Source organism: Coregonus lavaretus (genome assembly GCF_964263955.1).
Source record: "Coregonus lavaretus genome assembly, chromosome: 1".
Classification (NCBI taxonomy): domain Eukaryota; kingdom Metazoa; phylum Chordata; class Actinopteri; order Salmoniformes; family Salmonidae; genus Coregonus; species Coregonus lavaretus.
Window position 1 is genome coordinate 72539604 of NC_139988.1, and position 14668 is coordinate 72554271.

Here is a 14668-nt window from a genome sequence, read left to right on the forward strand (position 1 = left end):
ATAACGATGGTCATTATGGCCAAACAGTTCTATTTTTGTGTAATCAGACCAGAGGACATTTCTCCAAAAAGTATGATCTTTGTCCCCATGTGCAGTTGCAAACCGTAGTCTGACATTTTGTTATGGCGGTTTTGGAGCAGTGGCTTCTTCCTTGCTGAGTTGCCTTTCAGGTTATGTCGATATAGGACTCGTTTTACTGTGGATATAGATACTTTTGTACCTGTTTCCTCCAGCATCTTCACAAGGTCCTTTGCTGTTGTTCTGGGATCGATTTGCTGCTTGATCCCATGGTGTTTATACTTGCGTACTATTGTTTGTACAGATGAACGTGGTACCTTCAGGCATTTGGAAATTGCTCCCAAGGATGAACCAGGCGGTATGACGGCTGTGTGGTCCCATGGTGTTTATACTTTCATACTATTGTTTGTACAGATGAACGCGGTACCTTCAGGTGTTTGGAAATTGCTCCCAAGGATGAACCAGACTTGTGGAGGTCTACAACATTTTTTCTGAGGTCTTGGCTGATATTTCTTTTTTTCCCCCATGATGTCAAGCAAAGAGGCACTGAGTTTGAAGGTATGCCTTGAAATACATCCACAGGTACACCTCCAATTGACTCAAATGAAGTCAATTAGCCTATCAGAAGCTTCTAAAGCCATGACATCATGTTCTGGAATGTTCCAAGCTGTTTAAAGGCACAGTCAATTTAGAGTATGTAAACTTCTGACCCACTGAAATTGTGATAGTGAATTATAAATTAAATAATCTGTCTGTAAACAATTGTTGGAAAAATGACTTGTGTCATGCACAAAGTAGATGTCCTAACCAACTTGCCAAAACTATAGTTTGTTAACAAGAAATGTGTGGAGTGGTTGAAAAACAAGTTTTAATGACTCTAACCTAAGTGTATGTAAACTTCCGACTTCAACTGTATATCACCGGTTAGAGGACAACTTGTAGAAGACAGCCAGCTACATTTTGGATTGTTGCATTTTGTTTCAAGTGGGTCGCCAACGCAGAAAGGTCAATGCAACATTATTTTGTTAATCACTCATATCGATATGAATTTGAAATCAATAGAGTGGGGGCAAACGTTTGGGGTGGATGCACTGTTTAAACTAACACTATTCAAAGGCCACAATGAATCTGAGGATCATTTTCATATCAGTGGTTAGAAGAATTTGCTAAAGACAGTCATCTAAATTCTAGAACAGGGGTGTCAAACTCATTCCAAGGAGGGCCGAGTGTCTGCAGGTTTTTGGTTTTTCCTTTCAATTAAGACCTAGACAACCAGGTGAGGTGAGTTCCTTACTAATAGGCCCTTTTCACGATGACGTCATCTAACTTCCGCCTTTCCGCGTAGCAGGTTAACTTCACTTCCGTTCGCCCGTAACCTGAGACTTCTCAACGAAAATACAACTGTTGACCACTAACTAGCAAGCTAGCTACTTGAAGAAATTCCAAAAGGTACGTTTAAGTTAAATTAGTAAAGTTAAGAGTAATAATGTTTACGTATATGCAATGGTTTGTAACTTGCTAACGTTATTGTTAATTCATAATTGTTCACTGCCTTAGTTACTTAAAAGTGGGCTAACGTTAGCTAACAACAACTTAGTACCAGATACCGATAACGTTAAAAGGTAGCGTTACATTGCTGCCTGGCTGTAATGTAACAAGTTTACTTAGCTAGCTATCTAACCCTTTGTTAGGCAGTTAGTTTATTCATGAATGTATAGTAACTCACCTATTCAAATACTGTTGTGCATGATAGCTAGATAAATATTGATTCCTGGTCAAAGCTGAATGTTAATTTAGCTGTTTCTTTTCTCCCGGTGTCTGTATCGCAACAGTATCCCATCCAACACCGAAGCATGGCACAATCTTCGAGAAGATGCTATTGCAGTGTACCATTTTGTTCAAACAACAAACAGAAATTCCCGTATCTGAGTTTTCACGATTTCCCTGTTGATGGAGAAATACGTGCCCGTTGGGTGAGGGCGATCAGGAGAGATGAGGGACCAAGTTTTAAGATTCTTCGTGGGAGCACCTTTGTTTGCAGTCAGCACTTTCCCCCTGAGGATAGATACACATCGGCCAGTGGACGGATCCGTATTAAACAGGGATCAGTGCCGTCTAGATTCCACTGGAATGATTGGGGTAAGGATAGGTAGACAGCGTTAAACGTAATACTACTGTAATCCAATAATATATTACTTGTACAAAATGTTTAATAATTTAATCCTGATGCAATATAGCTGCTACATTTTGTCATTTTAGGGACTGAAAAGTGATTACCAAAATGTATCATGACAAGCATATGGTTAATTTCACACATATAGGAGGCGGCTCACAAGCTCGGGAGTCAGTTTACCAGCGAGCAAGAAAGCGTCTTGGTGTTGCTGTCCTGGATGATTCTGATCATGAGATGCCTGACAGCACAGAGGGTGCTTTGCCTGCAGTGACAAACGATCACGACTATGCCTGCCGTCCTTCTCCTGGTTAGTATTACAAATAAGAGTAACCATGTATCTGTATCCGGATGTAAACATAACCTGCATCGCGGCAGAACGGAAGTTGTCTGACGTCACGTGAAAAGGGCCTATTAGTTCCTTACTAACCCGCAGACTCTCCGCCCTCCGTGGAATGACTTTGACACGTGTTCTAGAATGTCGGATGGAAGTTTTGGAAGGCTGCCAAAACGGGGAAGGAAACAAATCAGTTGCTTTGTTATTTAGCTTCAACAAATCACGTCCGCCATAGGATATCAACAGTGACAAGGGCTGGCTGTTATTTGAGTGATAGTTTAACTCTCAAATCCATGTATAGGTGTTAGGCCAGCGTCTTTTATACAGGGAGCATCAAAATGTTCCCTGCCATTTGAGTTAGAAAATTATAGTAGAATTATATGTCGTAAGACCACCAGTGCATACGACAAAATCAACGATTTTGATATTGATCTGTTTTAAGCAATCGATTTTGTGTCATTGTGTTTACTATAAAATGTTTATACTAACATCACTAATCTGAGGTAAAAAGGATGTGCAATTACCCTCAATTTAATGTGGTCAAAACGTGAGGTTGTGTAATGTAGTAACACATACTGTCCACGTACAGGAAATTAGTGTATTTTTTACATTTTATTCATTTAGCAGACGCTCTTATCCAGAGCGACTTACAATTAGTGCGTGCATACATTATTTTATTTTGTTAAAAATCATACTGGCCCCCCGTGGGAAACGAACCCACAACCCTGGCGTTGCAAACGCCATGCTCTACCAACTGAACTACATCCCTGCCGGCCATTCCCTCCCCTACCCTGGACGACGCTGGGCCAATTGTGCGCCGCCCCATGGGTCTCCCGGTCGCAGCCACCTACGACAGAGCCTGGATTGGTTATGTTCAACAGGGTTGGTTATGTTTTCACTTGACACTGCAGAAATATGTATTCGATGTTTATGTATTCCTATTGGTTGGTTGAATTCACATATTAATATTATGACATTGGTCATGCTTGCAGATAGGGGGAGATCGCGAAAGTAAATTCTTCCCAGTCTGATATTGACATTCAAGCAGTAGGTCATGTTCTGAAATACTGTATTCTATTTTCATATTTACAATGTGTGCGAGTTCACTATGTACATGTCCTGATGTGTATATATGTGTACGGTACCTGTTAGATATTGGGGCACACCCGTCGCTATGAGCGGGCCATAGGGGGCCGGGCCCGCACCCCAAAATGCTTGTGCCCCCCTCTTTCCATCACAGACTGACCAGGTGAAAGCTATGAGCACAATATTTACACACAGCTTTTTGATACCTTCTAATCTGTAAGCATGTAGCCCTTCACACTCATACCCGTATATACGGGTCGAAAATGGCAGTTTTGGGCACTAATAAGCGCCTAAATTGGAACGTAGTGTACAGTAACATGCTATACAGGACGTCAGAGCTCTGGCTCTGCAATTCACAGCGCTGTATGTTTTGACTGACAGCCGTTCTGAACTTGAGCACTGCACGCGACAAGAAGTTGCCCCCATCCCTCCAGATAATAGGGCCATTTTTTGGTTGTCTGACATGTACCCTTGGTTGTTCTGAACAGAATGAGCCTGTTCGTTTGTGAAGAAAATTTGCCATGGCACACGCACATGAATGTACTCATGACTCCTTTCTATGTGAACCAAAATTACAATCTGTTTCTCTGAATGGCCTTGTGAAAGCCTAAGATCATATTTTATAATTTAGCTAGTCATGTTGGCAATAGAACAAGTTTTCAAATCATGCCCACCTTTCCCAGAATGCGATTTATAATGGACTGTTTTTGTACTGCGTAAAAAACAAGAGTAATTATGTGATGGCAGAAATGCAGGGTTGTGTTCCAAATGAAACAACTACAAGTGTGCTTGCTGAATGTAGCCAGAGTAGTTTCTGATTTAGTTAATCAACAAATGCAGCGAAAAGTACAGTAAATGTAAAACGCACATTTAAAATCAACAGTGTAATGTTTGGATTCAGACTTGTCAGGTGAACTGTTGTGTACTCACCTTTGGTCTAATAATTTCCCCATTAACTCCAAACTGTTCCCTTTCAATTGCGACCATGGTTATGCATATGCTTTTCATATTTTTTCTGTAACAAACATGTACATTTAGCCCTATCTATATAGGCCATTTCCCACGAGTGTGAGGGGTTCAAGTTTGCATGAATTAAGATGGGTTTCAATGCATTCTTACTTTAGCTGCTTCGATGCAGCATTTTGATAACTGTTTTTAAACTGTAAGCATTTAAAGGCATTGGTTTTACTGGAAGATATCTCAACGATATAAGTCTATCTCACTATGTAAACTTCTTCCACTACCATTAATAATAATACTTTCAGCCAGCTGAGCAAGTAAAACGTTTCTACTAAAACGTCATTTTCTAGTTGACATAAGCTATGTCCAATCAATCAATGGCTGGTTGTGTGGGAGTGTTTGGTTGTGGGATCACCTAAGCCAGTGGAGGCATAGCTCTATAAAACTTAATTGCACAAAGCCTATTATTTGGTAGGGAATACTATTTGTAGATCAGTGATTCTACACCTCACTTTGCTCAAGCTGATCCGCTCCAATGAAGTTGTAGCAAAAAATGTCAATTAGGGGCAGTTTAAGGGGAGAGTCAATGAAACCAACCACAGGACAGTATGCTTACAGGGTAAGGAAACCAATATGTGATTTTGTCATTTGGGTTAACTATCCAATGAGCCTGTGAATAAGTATCAAATGCTGTCACACATCAACCAATTATACATTTATTTGAACAGATTATCTATTAAACGCATGCTGCACACACACTGTCAGTCCATGTAGCGTGTATTGATCCATTCTTGATTATGTCAATGAAGAGAATACACACATTGTAATGATCTAACCTTACCCATAGTAAGCATTTTACAAACCCTTCTATGAGTTGACTATTGGGAATGCAGTTAGTGCAGTCACATTGTTAGCACTACAGGCCAGTTGCTGGTTTGATCCCAGTGTAGCCTATGTGAAATGGCTAACTAGTTAGACTTTTAAGTAGTGGTTTCCCTTGCTCTGCAAGAGACCCGCAGATTTTGTGGAGTGACAGGTAACAATGCTTTGTGGGTGACAGTTGTTGGTATGTTCAGAGGGTCCCTGGTTCGAGCAAGGAGAGGGACGGAAGCAACACTGTTACATTGATGCTGTTGCCCAGATCACTCAGTTGGGCTTTGTCCAGAGAAGGAGGAGGTCAAAGTGGGGAGTAAAAGTTGGCTAGCTAGTTAGCGGTACGCGCCAGTAGTGTTCAATCGGTGAGGTCACCTGCTCTGAGACCTTGAAGTAGTTTTCCTTGCTTTGTAAGGTCTGCAGCTTTTGTGGAGCGATAGTTGACAATACTTTGTCGGAGACAGTTGTCGATGTGTTCAGAGGGTCCCTGGTTCGAGCCCAGGTTGGGGCAAGAAGAGGGACGGACACAACACTGTTACACAAGCTAGTCCCAATTTCACAAAAAAAAGTGTGGTCTACATTATACCTTTTGTGACCATGTAGTAAGTAAGTGGCAAAGGTTAGGCTACGCTCGTCCAAACGTCCAAACAAATAGGCCAAAGTTCAACAAATGCACTTCACTTTTGATTCATGGACAATTAATCTGAAAGTCAAACTTTATTCAACACTAAGATGCCTGACAACGTGAATTCTCTGATGCTTCTTAAGGTGACTGGACTGACTGAAAGTCTTGCCGCACTGTTGGCAGCCATACGGTCTTTCCCCAGTGTGGACCCTCTTATGTTTCTGCAGGTTCCCAGCGTGACTGAAGCGTCTCCCACAGTGCAGGCAGCAATAGGGTTTCTCCCCTGTGTGACAGCGCTGGTGGATCCGAAGATTCCCGATCCGGCTGAACGTCTTCCCGCACAGAATGCAGCTGTGGCTCTCCTCACGCCTAAGCAGAGGCCTGTGTTGTCGCCTGGCGTCCTGGACCAACTCTGGGTGACATGCGAAGGGAAACGAGTCCACAAAGGTGTTTAGACCTTCTGCGTTGATGTAGTGCACTATGCCGTGCATTTCCGGGTTGTTCTGCATGGGTTCCGGGGCACTGTGATTTTGCGTTGCGCTACTATCCGAGTCTTCACACTCAAAAAATTGGTTCTGGTCTGGGGGCTCTTGGGGGGCAGAGGAATATTCCAGGTGGTCAGGTTCGGTTTTGATTTCACCCGAGGACAGACCTGGGTGAGGAGGAGAGCTGGGATGGCTTAGGGGTAACATGTTGGAGGACATATGTCCTGTGTGCATGGAGTCTAGGTCGGCGTCACATAGAGAGTGAGGCATGTATACAGTCACCTGTGACAACCTCTCGGGAGGCGCTCCGCTACGCTCAGCTAACGTTAGTGTGACATTACACTCAGTCTCGGAGTCCTCCAAGTGGTCTAGCTCCAGTGAGTTGTTGTACTCTTCCTCCAGTCTCCTCCACGGTTTCTGGGTGAGCACTGGTTTGTCCTCGTGCTGTGTAGACTCTGGGTCCTGTTGAATCGGCCAGGGGCTGCCCTCGCTTCCCTCCTCCTGCTCGGTTTTACCTGAAATGGCTGTGGGAGCAGTGGCAGACTGTTGAGCTGCCAAAGACAAAGATAGTATCAGAAAACCACACACCACATTTTAGAGAGTAACAATTGTTGACTGTATTAATTTTATCAGGCATATCACAATGCTTCTCATCTGTCCCCACAGATGAATAACTAAAGGACTATCTAAACATCAGAATTAGACCTAGTTTCTGCTACATGTGCTTTTGACGAAAACTACACCCAACAACTTGATAGCAGTCTCATCTGAGCAACCCAACAACATAGACTCAGAGCAGAAACAGTCAGGCCCTCCTCATACTTACAGTAAACTAGGCCTACTACTTCAGCCACAATCATTGAATCTCACCTGTGTTCTCTCTCTTCATCTTGTCCTGGAGTTCCTGCAGTCTCCTCCTCAGACTCAAGTTCTCTCTCTGAGTTCTGGCTGTTTTCTCCTGGTACTCAGACACAGTCTCTTTCACCACCTCCAAAACCTCATGCACCGCCACCGTCAGCAGCTTCGCCACACGGGCGTTCAGACGCTCAATTTTCGACATGATTTACAAATTAGGTCACAGGACTAAAGTGCAGTGAATGATTGTGAGAACGTCCAAGTTTGTCATGTAAAAAGGCAGGGCAGGGCTTACAAGGAAGGGCTTACTTTGAAGCCATCGATGACCGTCCAATGGTGGTGGCTGTTAGCTAGCTAACTAGCTGCTAAGGTTAAATATCTTACCACACAGAGGCTCTGACATGCTAACGTTAGCTTCTGACTACATAAAGTCCTGCTTTGGCTCCGATGTATCGTCTTTGTCTGAGCGATCAAAATGCAAGTTTAACATAAAATGTCTCACCTGTCTCCATTTGTGCATAACTGCAGAACTGTTTTGATGTAGCACAGAGCTCGTTACTTCCGCAAGTCACGTAAAGGGGCGGTGGCCAGAACGGACGCGCCATCATGTTCGTCTTTCACTTTTGACAGTGATTTTAATTTATTATGAATCTTTCTTTACATTATATGTAGCCCCAACAGTGGAATATATTTTATTAACACATACAAGTAATAGTACATACACATTTTGTTTGATAAAATATTCATTTGTTTATTCAAAATGACAAGAATTCCACACATTCTAGAGATTTACTAGTAGTAAAGACCAAATAGGAAGACTCCCAGACCCACACCACCATTGTTAGGAATAATACAGTAAATTGTGGTCCTGCCCATTAATTCTACCAGTGAGATTTGGTGTTGAAAATGTCAAAAACAGCTTTTCACAATATTGTCCACATCAGAAAACCCTAACAAAGATTAGTAATTATGTGAAGTCAAACAAAGTAAGCAATGCTCTTCTGCTAGAGAGGATCCTTTCACTTTCCTGAACATTTCCCCCATACACTTAATCTGTCCAACTCTAAATAAATGTCATTGCGCTCAGTCAAAGATCCCTTATGTTCTCATACATTATGGCACTGATCCTAGGTGAGTGAGCTGGTGCTTCTTGAAATTACTAGAGTGACTGAAGCGTTTTCCACACTGGGTACAGCCATACGGTCGCTCTCCAGTGTGGTACCGTTGGTGTATTTTCAGGTAGCCTGACTGACTGAAACGCTTTCCGCACACAGAACAACAGTATGGCTTCTCACCAGTGTGGACCCTCTTGTGTTTTTTAAAATCACCCGCATGACTGAAGCACCGGCCACACAGAGGACAGCAGTAGCGCTTTTCACTACCGAGATGTCGCTGGAGTATTCTCAACCCTCCTGCTCCACCAAAAGATTTCCTAAACGGGAGGGTATTGTGCTGTTCATCAAATCTGTCCAATGTCGATTCTGCATTGTTTCCCAATGCAAATGGTTCCGAGCCATTTTGGTTTGGCTGGAAGTACCCTGAGTTAGGTTGAAGAGGCTCTCGATTGAGTTGGGTCTGGGGTAAAATGTGGCTTGAGCCTGCACAGTCATAAAAATGCTTTGGTGTTGAATATGTGGCATACGCTTCCACTTCAGGTTCTGTTTTGATCTCCTCAAAAGTCAGCAGTGGTTGAGAGGCCTGAGGGGAATCGTTTGGGAAAAGGGAGTTTGAAACGGTGTGAGTGGAGTTCATATGACTCAATATTGTTTCTGACAGAGCAGTATCAGTCTCCAGAGTGTGGTGTCCCTTTACAAGTGTATCATGTCCTGTCTCAGATTTAAGATCCAACTCTCTGCTCTGTGTGGTCGTCTCTGGTCGTTCCTCTGTCAGCAAGCTCCTTGGGCCACCCGCTGAGTGGAACGACCTGCTCTTCTTTTTCAAACTGATAGCAGGAGGAAAGGCAAATGTTTGGACTCCAAAGGGTCTTTCGCTGGTAAGTCGATCATGTGGCTCTGGAGAGAGAATCTCTGTCAACTCCTCTTCAGATGGGAAGAGTTCAGTGTCCTCACCCAGGGAAAGTTCCTGCTTACAATTCTGCAGCTCAAGTTGGACAGTCACAGTCTGCACAGCACCTGTGAACATGAACAAGATGTATTTTGGCTTATAGCAAGGTAATAGGAGATTGACTGGGGGAGGGTAGCTGATGGTGATCATAAGCAATAAACTTTTATTTGTCAATTGTGAAATGGAAATGTGTCTTTCTGTATTTATTTTGTTCTCAACCTCCTGGAGACCACACATACACACAAGAGGTTAGCCCCTGGAGCTTGTTAGGGTTGGGTCATTCCATGTCATTTCAACAAGCCAGGACACTCACCATCTCAGATTGTTCTGAAAACATTTATGTAGTTAGAAACAGATAATATTAACATTCCTGATACATTTTGTTGAAATATAATATGATCTCTGAGAAATTAAGCTAATTGATTGCACCCAAATTGGCAATTTTGTTGTGTTACAGCCTGAATTTAAAATGGATGAATTGAGATTGTGTAACTGGCCTGCACACAATACCTCATAATGTCAAACTGGAATTATGTTTTGAGAAATCTTTACAAATGTATAAAAAATGAAAAGTTGAAAGTATTAAACCCCCTTGTTTTGGCAAGCCCAAATAAGTTCAGGAATTGAAAATTTGCTTAACAAGTAGCATAAGTTGCATGGACCCACTGTGTACAATAATAGTGTTTAACATGATTTTTGAAAGACTATCTCATCTATGTACCCCACACATACAGATAATTGTAAGGTTCCTTAGTCGAGCAGTGAATTTCAAACACAGATTCAACCACAAAGAGCAGGGAGGTTTTTCCAATGCCCCACAAAGAAGGGCACCTATTGGTAGATGGGTAAAAAATTAAAAAAGCAGACATTGAATATCCCTTTGAACATGGTGAAGTCATTAATTACACTTTGGATGGTGTATCAATACACCCAGTCACTACAAAGACACAGGCGTCCTTCCTAACTCAGATGCCGGATTGGAATGAAACCGCTCAGGGATTTCACCATGAGGCCAATGGTGACTTTAAAACAGTTACAGTTTAATGGCTGTGATAGGAGAAAACTGAGGATGGATCAACAACATTGTAGTTACTCCACAATACTAACCTAAATGACAGAGTGAAAAGAAGGAAGCCTGTTCAGAATAAAGAATATTCCAAAACATGCATCATTTTTGCAATAAGGCACTAAAGTAAAACTGCAACAAAAAAAATGGCTAAGAAATTAATTTTATGTCCAGAATACAAAGCGTTATGTTTGGGGCAAATCTAACACAAAACATCACAGAGTACCACTCTTCATATTTTCAAGCATGGTGGTGGCTGCATCATGTTATGGGTATGCTTGTCATCAGCAAGGACAAGGGAGTTTTTTAGTTAAAAATAAACTGAATAAAGCTAAGCACAGGCAAAATCCTAGAGGAAAACCTGGTTCAGTCTGATTTCCAACAGACACTGGGAGACAGATTCACCTTTCAGCAGGACAATAACCTAAAACACAAGGCCAAATATACACTGGACTTGCTTACCAAGACGATATTTAATGTTCCTGAGTGGCCTAGTTACAGTTTTGACTTAAATTGGCTTAAACATCTATGGCAAGACTTGAAACTGGCTGTCTAGCAATGATCAACAACCAACTTGACAGAGCTTGAAGAATTTTAAAAATAATAATGTGCAAATATTGTACAATCCGGGTGTGCAAAGCTCTTAGACGCACCCAGAATCGCTGCTAAAGGTAATTCTAACATGTATTGACTCAGGGGTGTGAATACTTACGTAAATGTAATTTTGAAATAAATGTGCAACATTTTCTAAAAACATGCTTTCACTTTGTCATTTTGGGGTATTGTGTGTAGATGGGTGAGGAAAAATGTTTTTAATCCATTTTAAATTCAGGCTGTAACACAACAATATGTGTAATAAGTCAAGGAGTGTGTGGATTATTTCTGAAGGCACTAACAGTCAATAAATATACAGTCGTATGAAAATATTTGGGCACCCCTCTGAGGCTGCATAATAATTTACTCTGTCGTCACAGAAAATGATCACAGTGGCATGCCATTCAAAGCTGAGTACTGGGGTATTGTCCAGACAACGATTTTTAGTGTAGCAATATTAAGTTGTTTGAAATTAAATCAGATGTGAAAAATAGGCTATGCAAACATTTGGGCACCCTTGTCATGTTGATTTGAATACCTGTAACTACTTAGGACTGATTAATTGGAACACACAATTGGTTTGGTGAGCTCATTAAGCCTTGAACTTCATAGACAAGTGCATCCAATCATGAGAAAAGGTATTTAAGGTGGCCAATTGCAAGTTGTTGTTCTCTTAGACTCTCCTCTGAAGAGTGGCACCATGGGGGCCTCAAAACAACTCTCAAATGACCTGAAAACAAAGATTGTTCAACATTATGGTTTAGGGGAAGGCTACAAAAAGCTATCGCAGAGATGTAAGCTGTCAGTGTCCACTGTGAGGAACATAGTGAGGAAATGGAAGACCACAGGCACAGGAGGCTCTACTAAATATTGATGTGATTTTTCTGTTGGGGTGCCCAAATTTATGCACCTGTCTAATTTCGTTTTGATGCATATTGCACATTTTCTGTTAATCCAATAAACCTAATTTCACTACTGAAATATTACTGTGTCCATCAGTTATTTGATAGATACATGAAATTGCTGATCTAAACACCAAATTATTTATAAATTGAAATCATGGAAATTGTCAGGGGTGCCCAAACTTTTTCATACGACTGTAGTACCTAACATTCGATTTGGACCAAACTTTTTTCTAACAATGAGTAAGACATTAGGAATGCAAAGAAATTGTCAAAAGCCATCCACAGACAACCCACGCCAATCCCACCCCAAAAACGAGTCTACAGTATCAGTTCTCTATGGCTGACAAGTAGTATGGAGCTGCAGCTCGATGTATTGTTCCTTCATCAGTGAATTTTGATTTTCTTTTTTTCCTGTTCAGAGAAATTACAAATTGAAGTTCTTAGGCTTATGTGTGTGTGTGTGTGTGGGGGGGGGGGGGGGGGGGGGGGGGTCACGGCTATCACCTAATAGCACCTAGTGGTCAGAACCTGGTAATATCAGGATGTAGGATGGGACATAAACCTAACAACTTCGTACTATGTCAGACATAGAGAACTGATACTATATACTCGTTGTTGGGGTGGGATTGGTGTGGGGGTGACTTTTGACAATTTCTTTGGATTTCTTACTCATTGTAAAATAAAAAAATAAAGTCCAAATCAGATGTAAGGTACTATATTTATTGAATATTATATGAATCCTATAAATTTTTATGGCCAATTTGGGTGCAATTAATTAGCTTAATTTCTCAGCGATCAAAAGTATATTTAAACAAAATAATGTTGTAGGAATGCTAATTTTATCTGTTTCTAACAACAGAAGCAATTTCATAACTATCTGAGATGGTGGGTGTCGAAATCCTCTTTCTTGTGCTTTGAGGTGGAACGACCTGGTTTAGAGTGCAATGCTCAAGGGCCCAACAGCAGTAGCGCCTAGCATACACTTTTACTACTCTGACTCACCCGTGTTCTCGCTCTTCATCTTGTCCTGGAGTTCCTGCACAATTTTCCTCAGACTCTCGTTCTCTCTCTGAGTTCTGGCCGTGTTCTCCTGATACTCTGATACCGTCTCTTTAACCACCTGCAGAACCTCATGCACTGCCACCGTCAGCAGCTTCGCCACACGGGCATTAAGACGCTCAATTTTAGACATCTTCCGAAGGCTTCCATCTGCTTGATAGATGAGGTGCAAAGCTCTTAAAAATCAGCACTAGAAATACACAGTTAAAACGTGGTGTAAAATGTATCACATGAATGAAACAGATGTTCTGTTCAAGCAACAATGTTGCAATAAATGGAGCACAAAACTTCCAAGGCAGTAGGTAGGTTTTCATCCAATTGGCGACAGATTTTCATGTGAATATTCTAAAGAAAATATGTCAATTTTCCCACCAGTGGTATGTTTCCACCAAATAGACTTATTGCGAACTTTAAAAAAAATCAGTGCTTGATGACGTAGTGCACACAAAATGTACTTTTTCACTTAAGCTTTCATGTACCAAATAAAAATCTAAAGTTCAATCTGTTTCAATCGCATTTTCAACTCTACGGAGAGTTTTGTCACAATAGTAAACGTGCCTACTCTGGTCTTGGCAACTGCGCTCTATAGCCAACAGCTCGCAGATACAATACGGGTAGTCTAGTCTACATTATGAGATTATTATGGATAAGTGCGAGAATATTTGTATTTGTCAAACGGCAATCAAGCATCGATCATCATGTCACCAGAATTAGACCCTTGATATTTATTGGAAAGCAGCATCAAGCTCATCACCGTGCACTTTCACCACCCTGTGAAGTTCATCACTTATTTCATATGTAGCTTAATAAACTGCATGGTTTCCCGAGTCGTAGTAGTGGGAGGACCACACACCATATCAATGCGTGACTCCAAATGTACTTCGATTATGGTTATTATATCAACATTTGCGCATAAAGGCGTTTCCACCGCCATTTCCCGCATAATTAATTTTACCGACACAAAAAGATACCACCATGTCAAACGAACAAATAATCTGTGGGCATTTATAAAATTACACCAAAACTTCCACAGCTGTCGTGATTTTTTTTATACGATGTGACTTTACTCGCATAAAAACTGTGGATGGAAACGTAGTTAATGACAGATATTTACTTTACATTTTCACGACAGATACAAGGATAAATGCGGTTTATCGAACATTACCCATTTGATTTCTCCTCTCACTCCTTCGAGCATGGAATCCGCCTGAAATGCAAGTTAATCACAAACCGACTCTTGTGCTAGGGTGTGCATATTCTCCGTCCATCCACCCGATTCTTGATTCGATTTCTCTAGACGGGGACATTTAACAACATCATAGAGGAAGATTTGACATAAACAACATTTGTCAGATGTCTCATCAGCAACACAAACAAAAATACTTCCGGGTGATAGAATTTCGAAATGTTTCAAAATAAAAGTGCCCCTCGTAATATTTGTCTAAACATTAACAATGATTCATATTTGTTCATATTTAAGTGACATTTGCATTAAATGTGGGTTTTAAAACATGTTCCAAGGTCTAATAAATGGTCTATAAGCCGCTATGTATTCCATATAAAGTGATTTG

The 14668-nt window shown here is 41.3% G+C and overlaps 2 protein-coding genes across 5 annotated transcripts; both read right to left on the reverse strand.

Moving 5' to 3' along the window:
* Positions 1–5272: 5272 nt before the first annotated feature.
* Positions 5273–7979, reverse strand: LOC311141504 (uncharacterized protein). Of its 2 annotated transcripts, none has more exons than XM_084176850.1 (2): positions 7425–7979; positions 5273–7105 (listed from the first exon to the last, which is right to left on the reverse strand). In XM_084176850.1, exons 1-2 carry the CDS (start codon positions 7612–7614, stop codon positions 6162–6164), a joined length of 1134 nt encoding a protein of 377 aa, XP_084032976.1. In that variant the 5' UTR covers positions 7615–7979; the 3' UTR covers positions 5273–6161. The 2 variants fall into 2 exon arrangements, with proteins under 2 accessions (XP_084032976.1, XP_084032977.1); XM_084176851.1 differs by having other exon boundaries at positions 5279–7078; positions 7425–7956.
* A 165-nt stretch (positions 7980–8144) lies between these two features.
* LOC311146763 (uncharacterized protein) lies at positions 8145–14466 on the reverse strand. 3 transcript variants are annotated; one of them, XM_084183339.1, is made up of 3 exons: positions 14263–14466; positions 13041–13247; positions 8145–9541 (listed from the first exon to the last, which is right to left on the reverse strand). In XM_084183339.1, exons 1-3 carry the CDS (start codon positions 14264–14266, stop codon positions 8523–8525), a joined length of 1230 nt encoding a protein of 409 aa, XP_084039465.1. In that variant the 5' UTR covers positions 14267–14466; the 3' UTR covers positions 8145–8522. The 3 variants fall into 3 exon arrangements, with proteins under 3 accessions (XP_084039465.1, XP_084039466.1, XP_084039464.1); XM_084183340.1 differs by having other exon boundaries at positions 13041–13287; XM_084183338.1 differs by having other exon boundaries at positions 13041–13250; positions 14263–14442.
* Between the last annotated feature and the right edge of the window lie 202 nt (positions 14467–14668).

What these genes read in the sequence shown, in the direction of transcription:
- LOC311141504 (XM_084176850.1), bottom strand. Translation starts at nt 7,614, where the DNA reads ATGTCGAAAATTGAGCGTCTGAACGCCCGTGTGGCGAAGCTGCTGACG. An exon ending in GATGAAGAGAGAGAACACAG is followed by an intron (nt 7,106 to 7,424) that starts GTGAGATTCAAT and finishes TGTCTTTGGCAG; the next exon opens with CTCAACAGTCTGCCACTGCT.
- LOC311146763 (XM_084183338.1), bottom strand. An exon ending in GATGAAGAGCGAGAACACGG is followed by an intron (nt 9,542 to 13,040) that starts GTGAGTCAGAGT and finishes TCATGTTCACAG; the next exon opens with GTGCTGTGCAGACTGTGACT.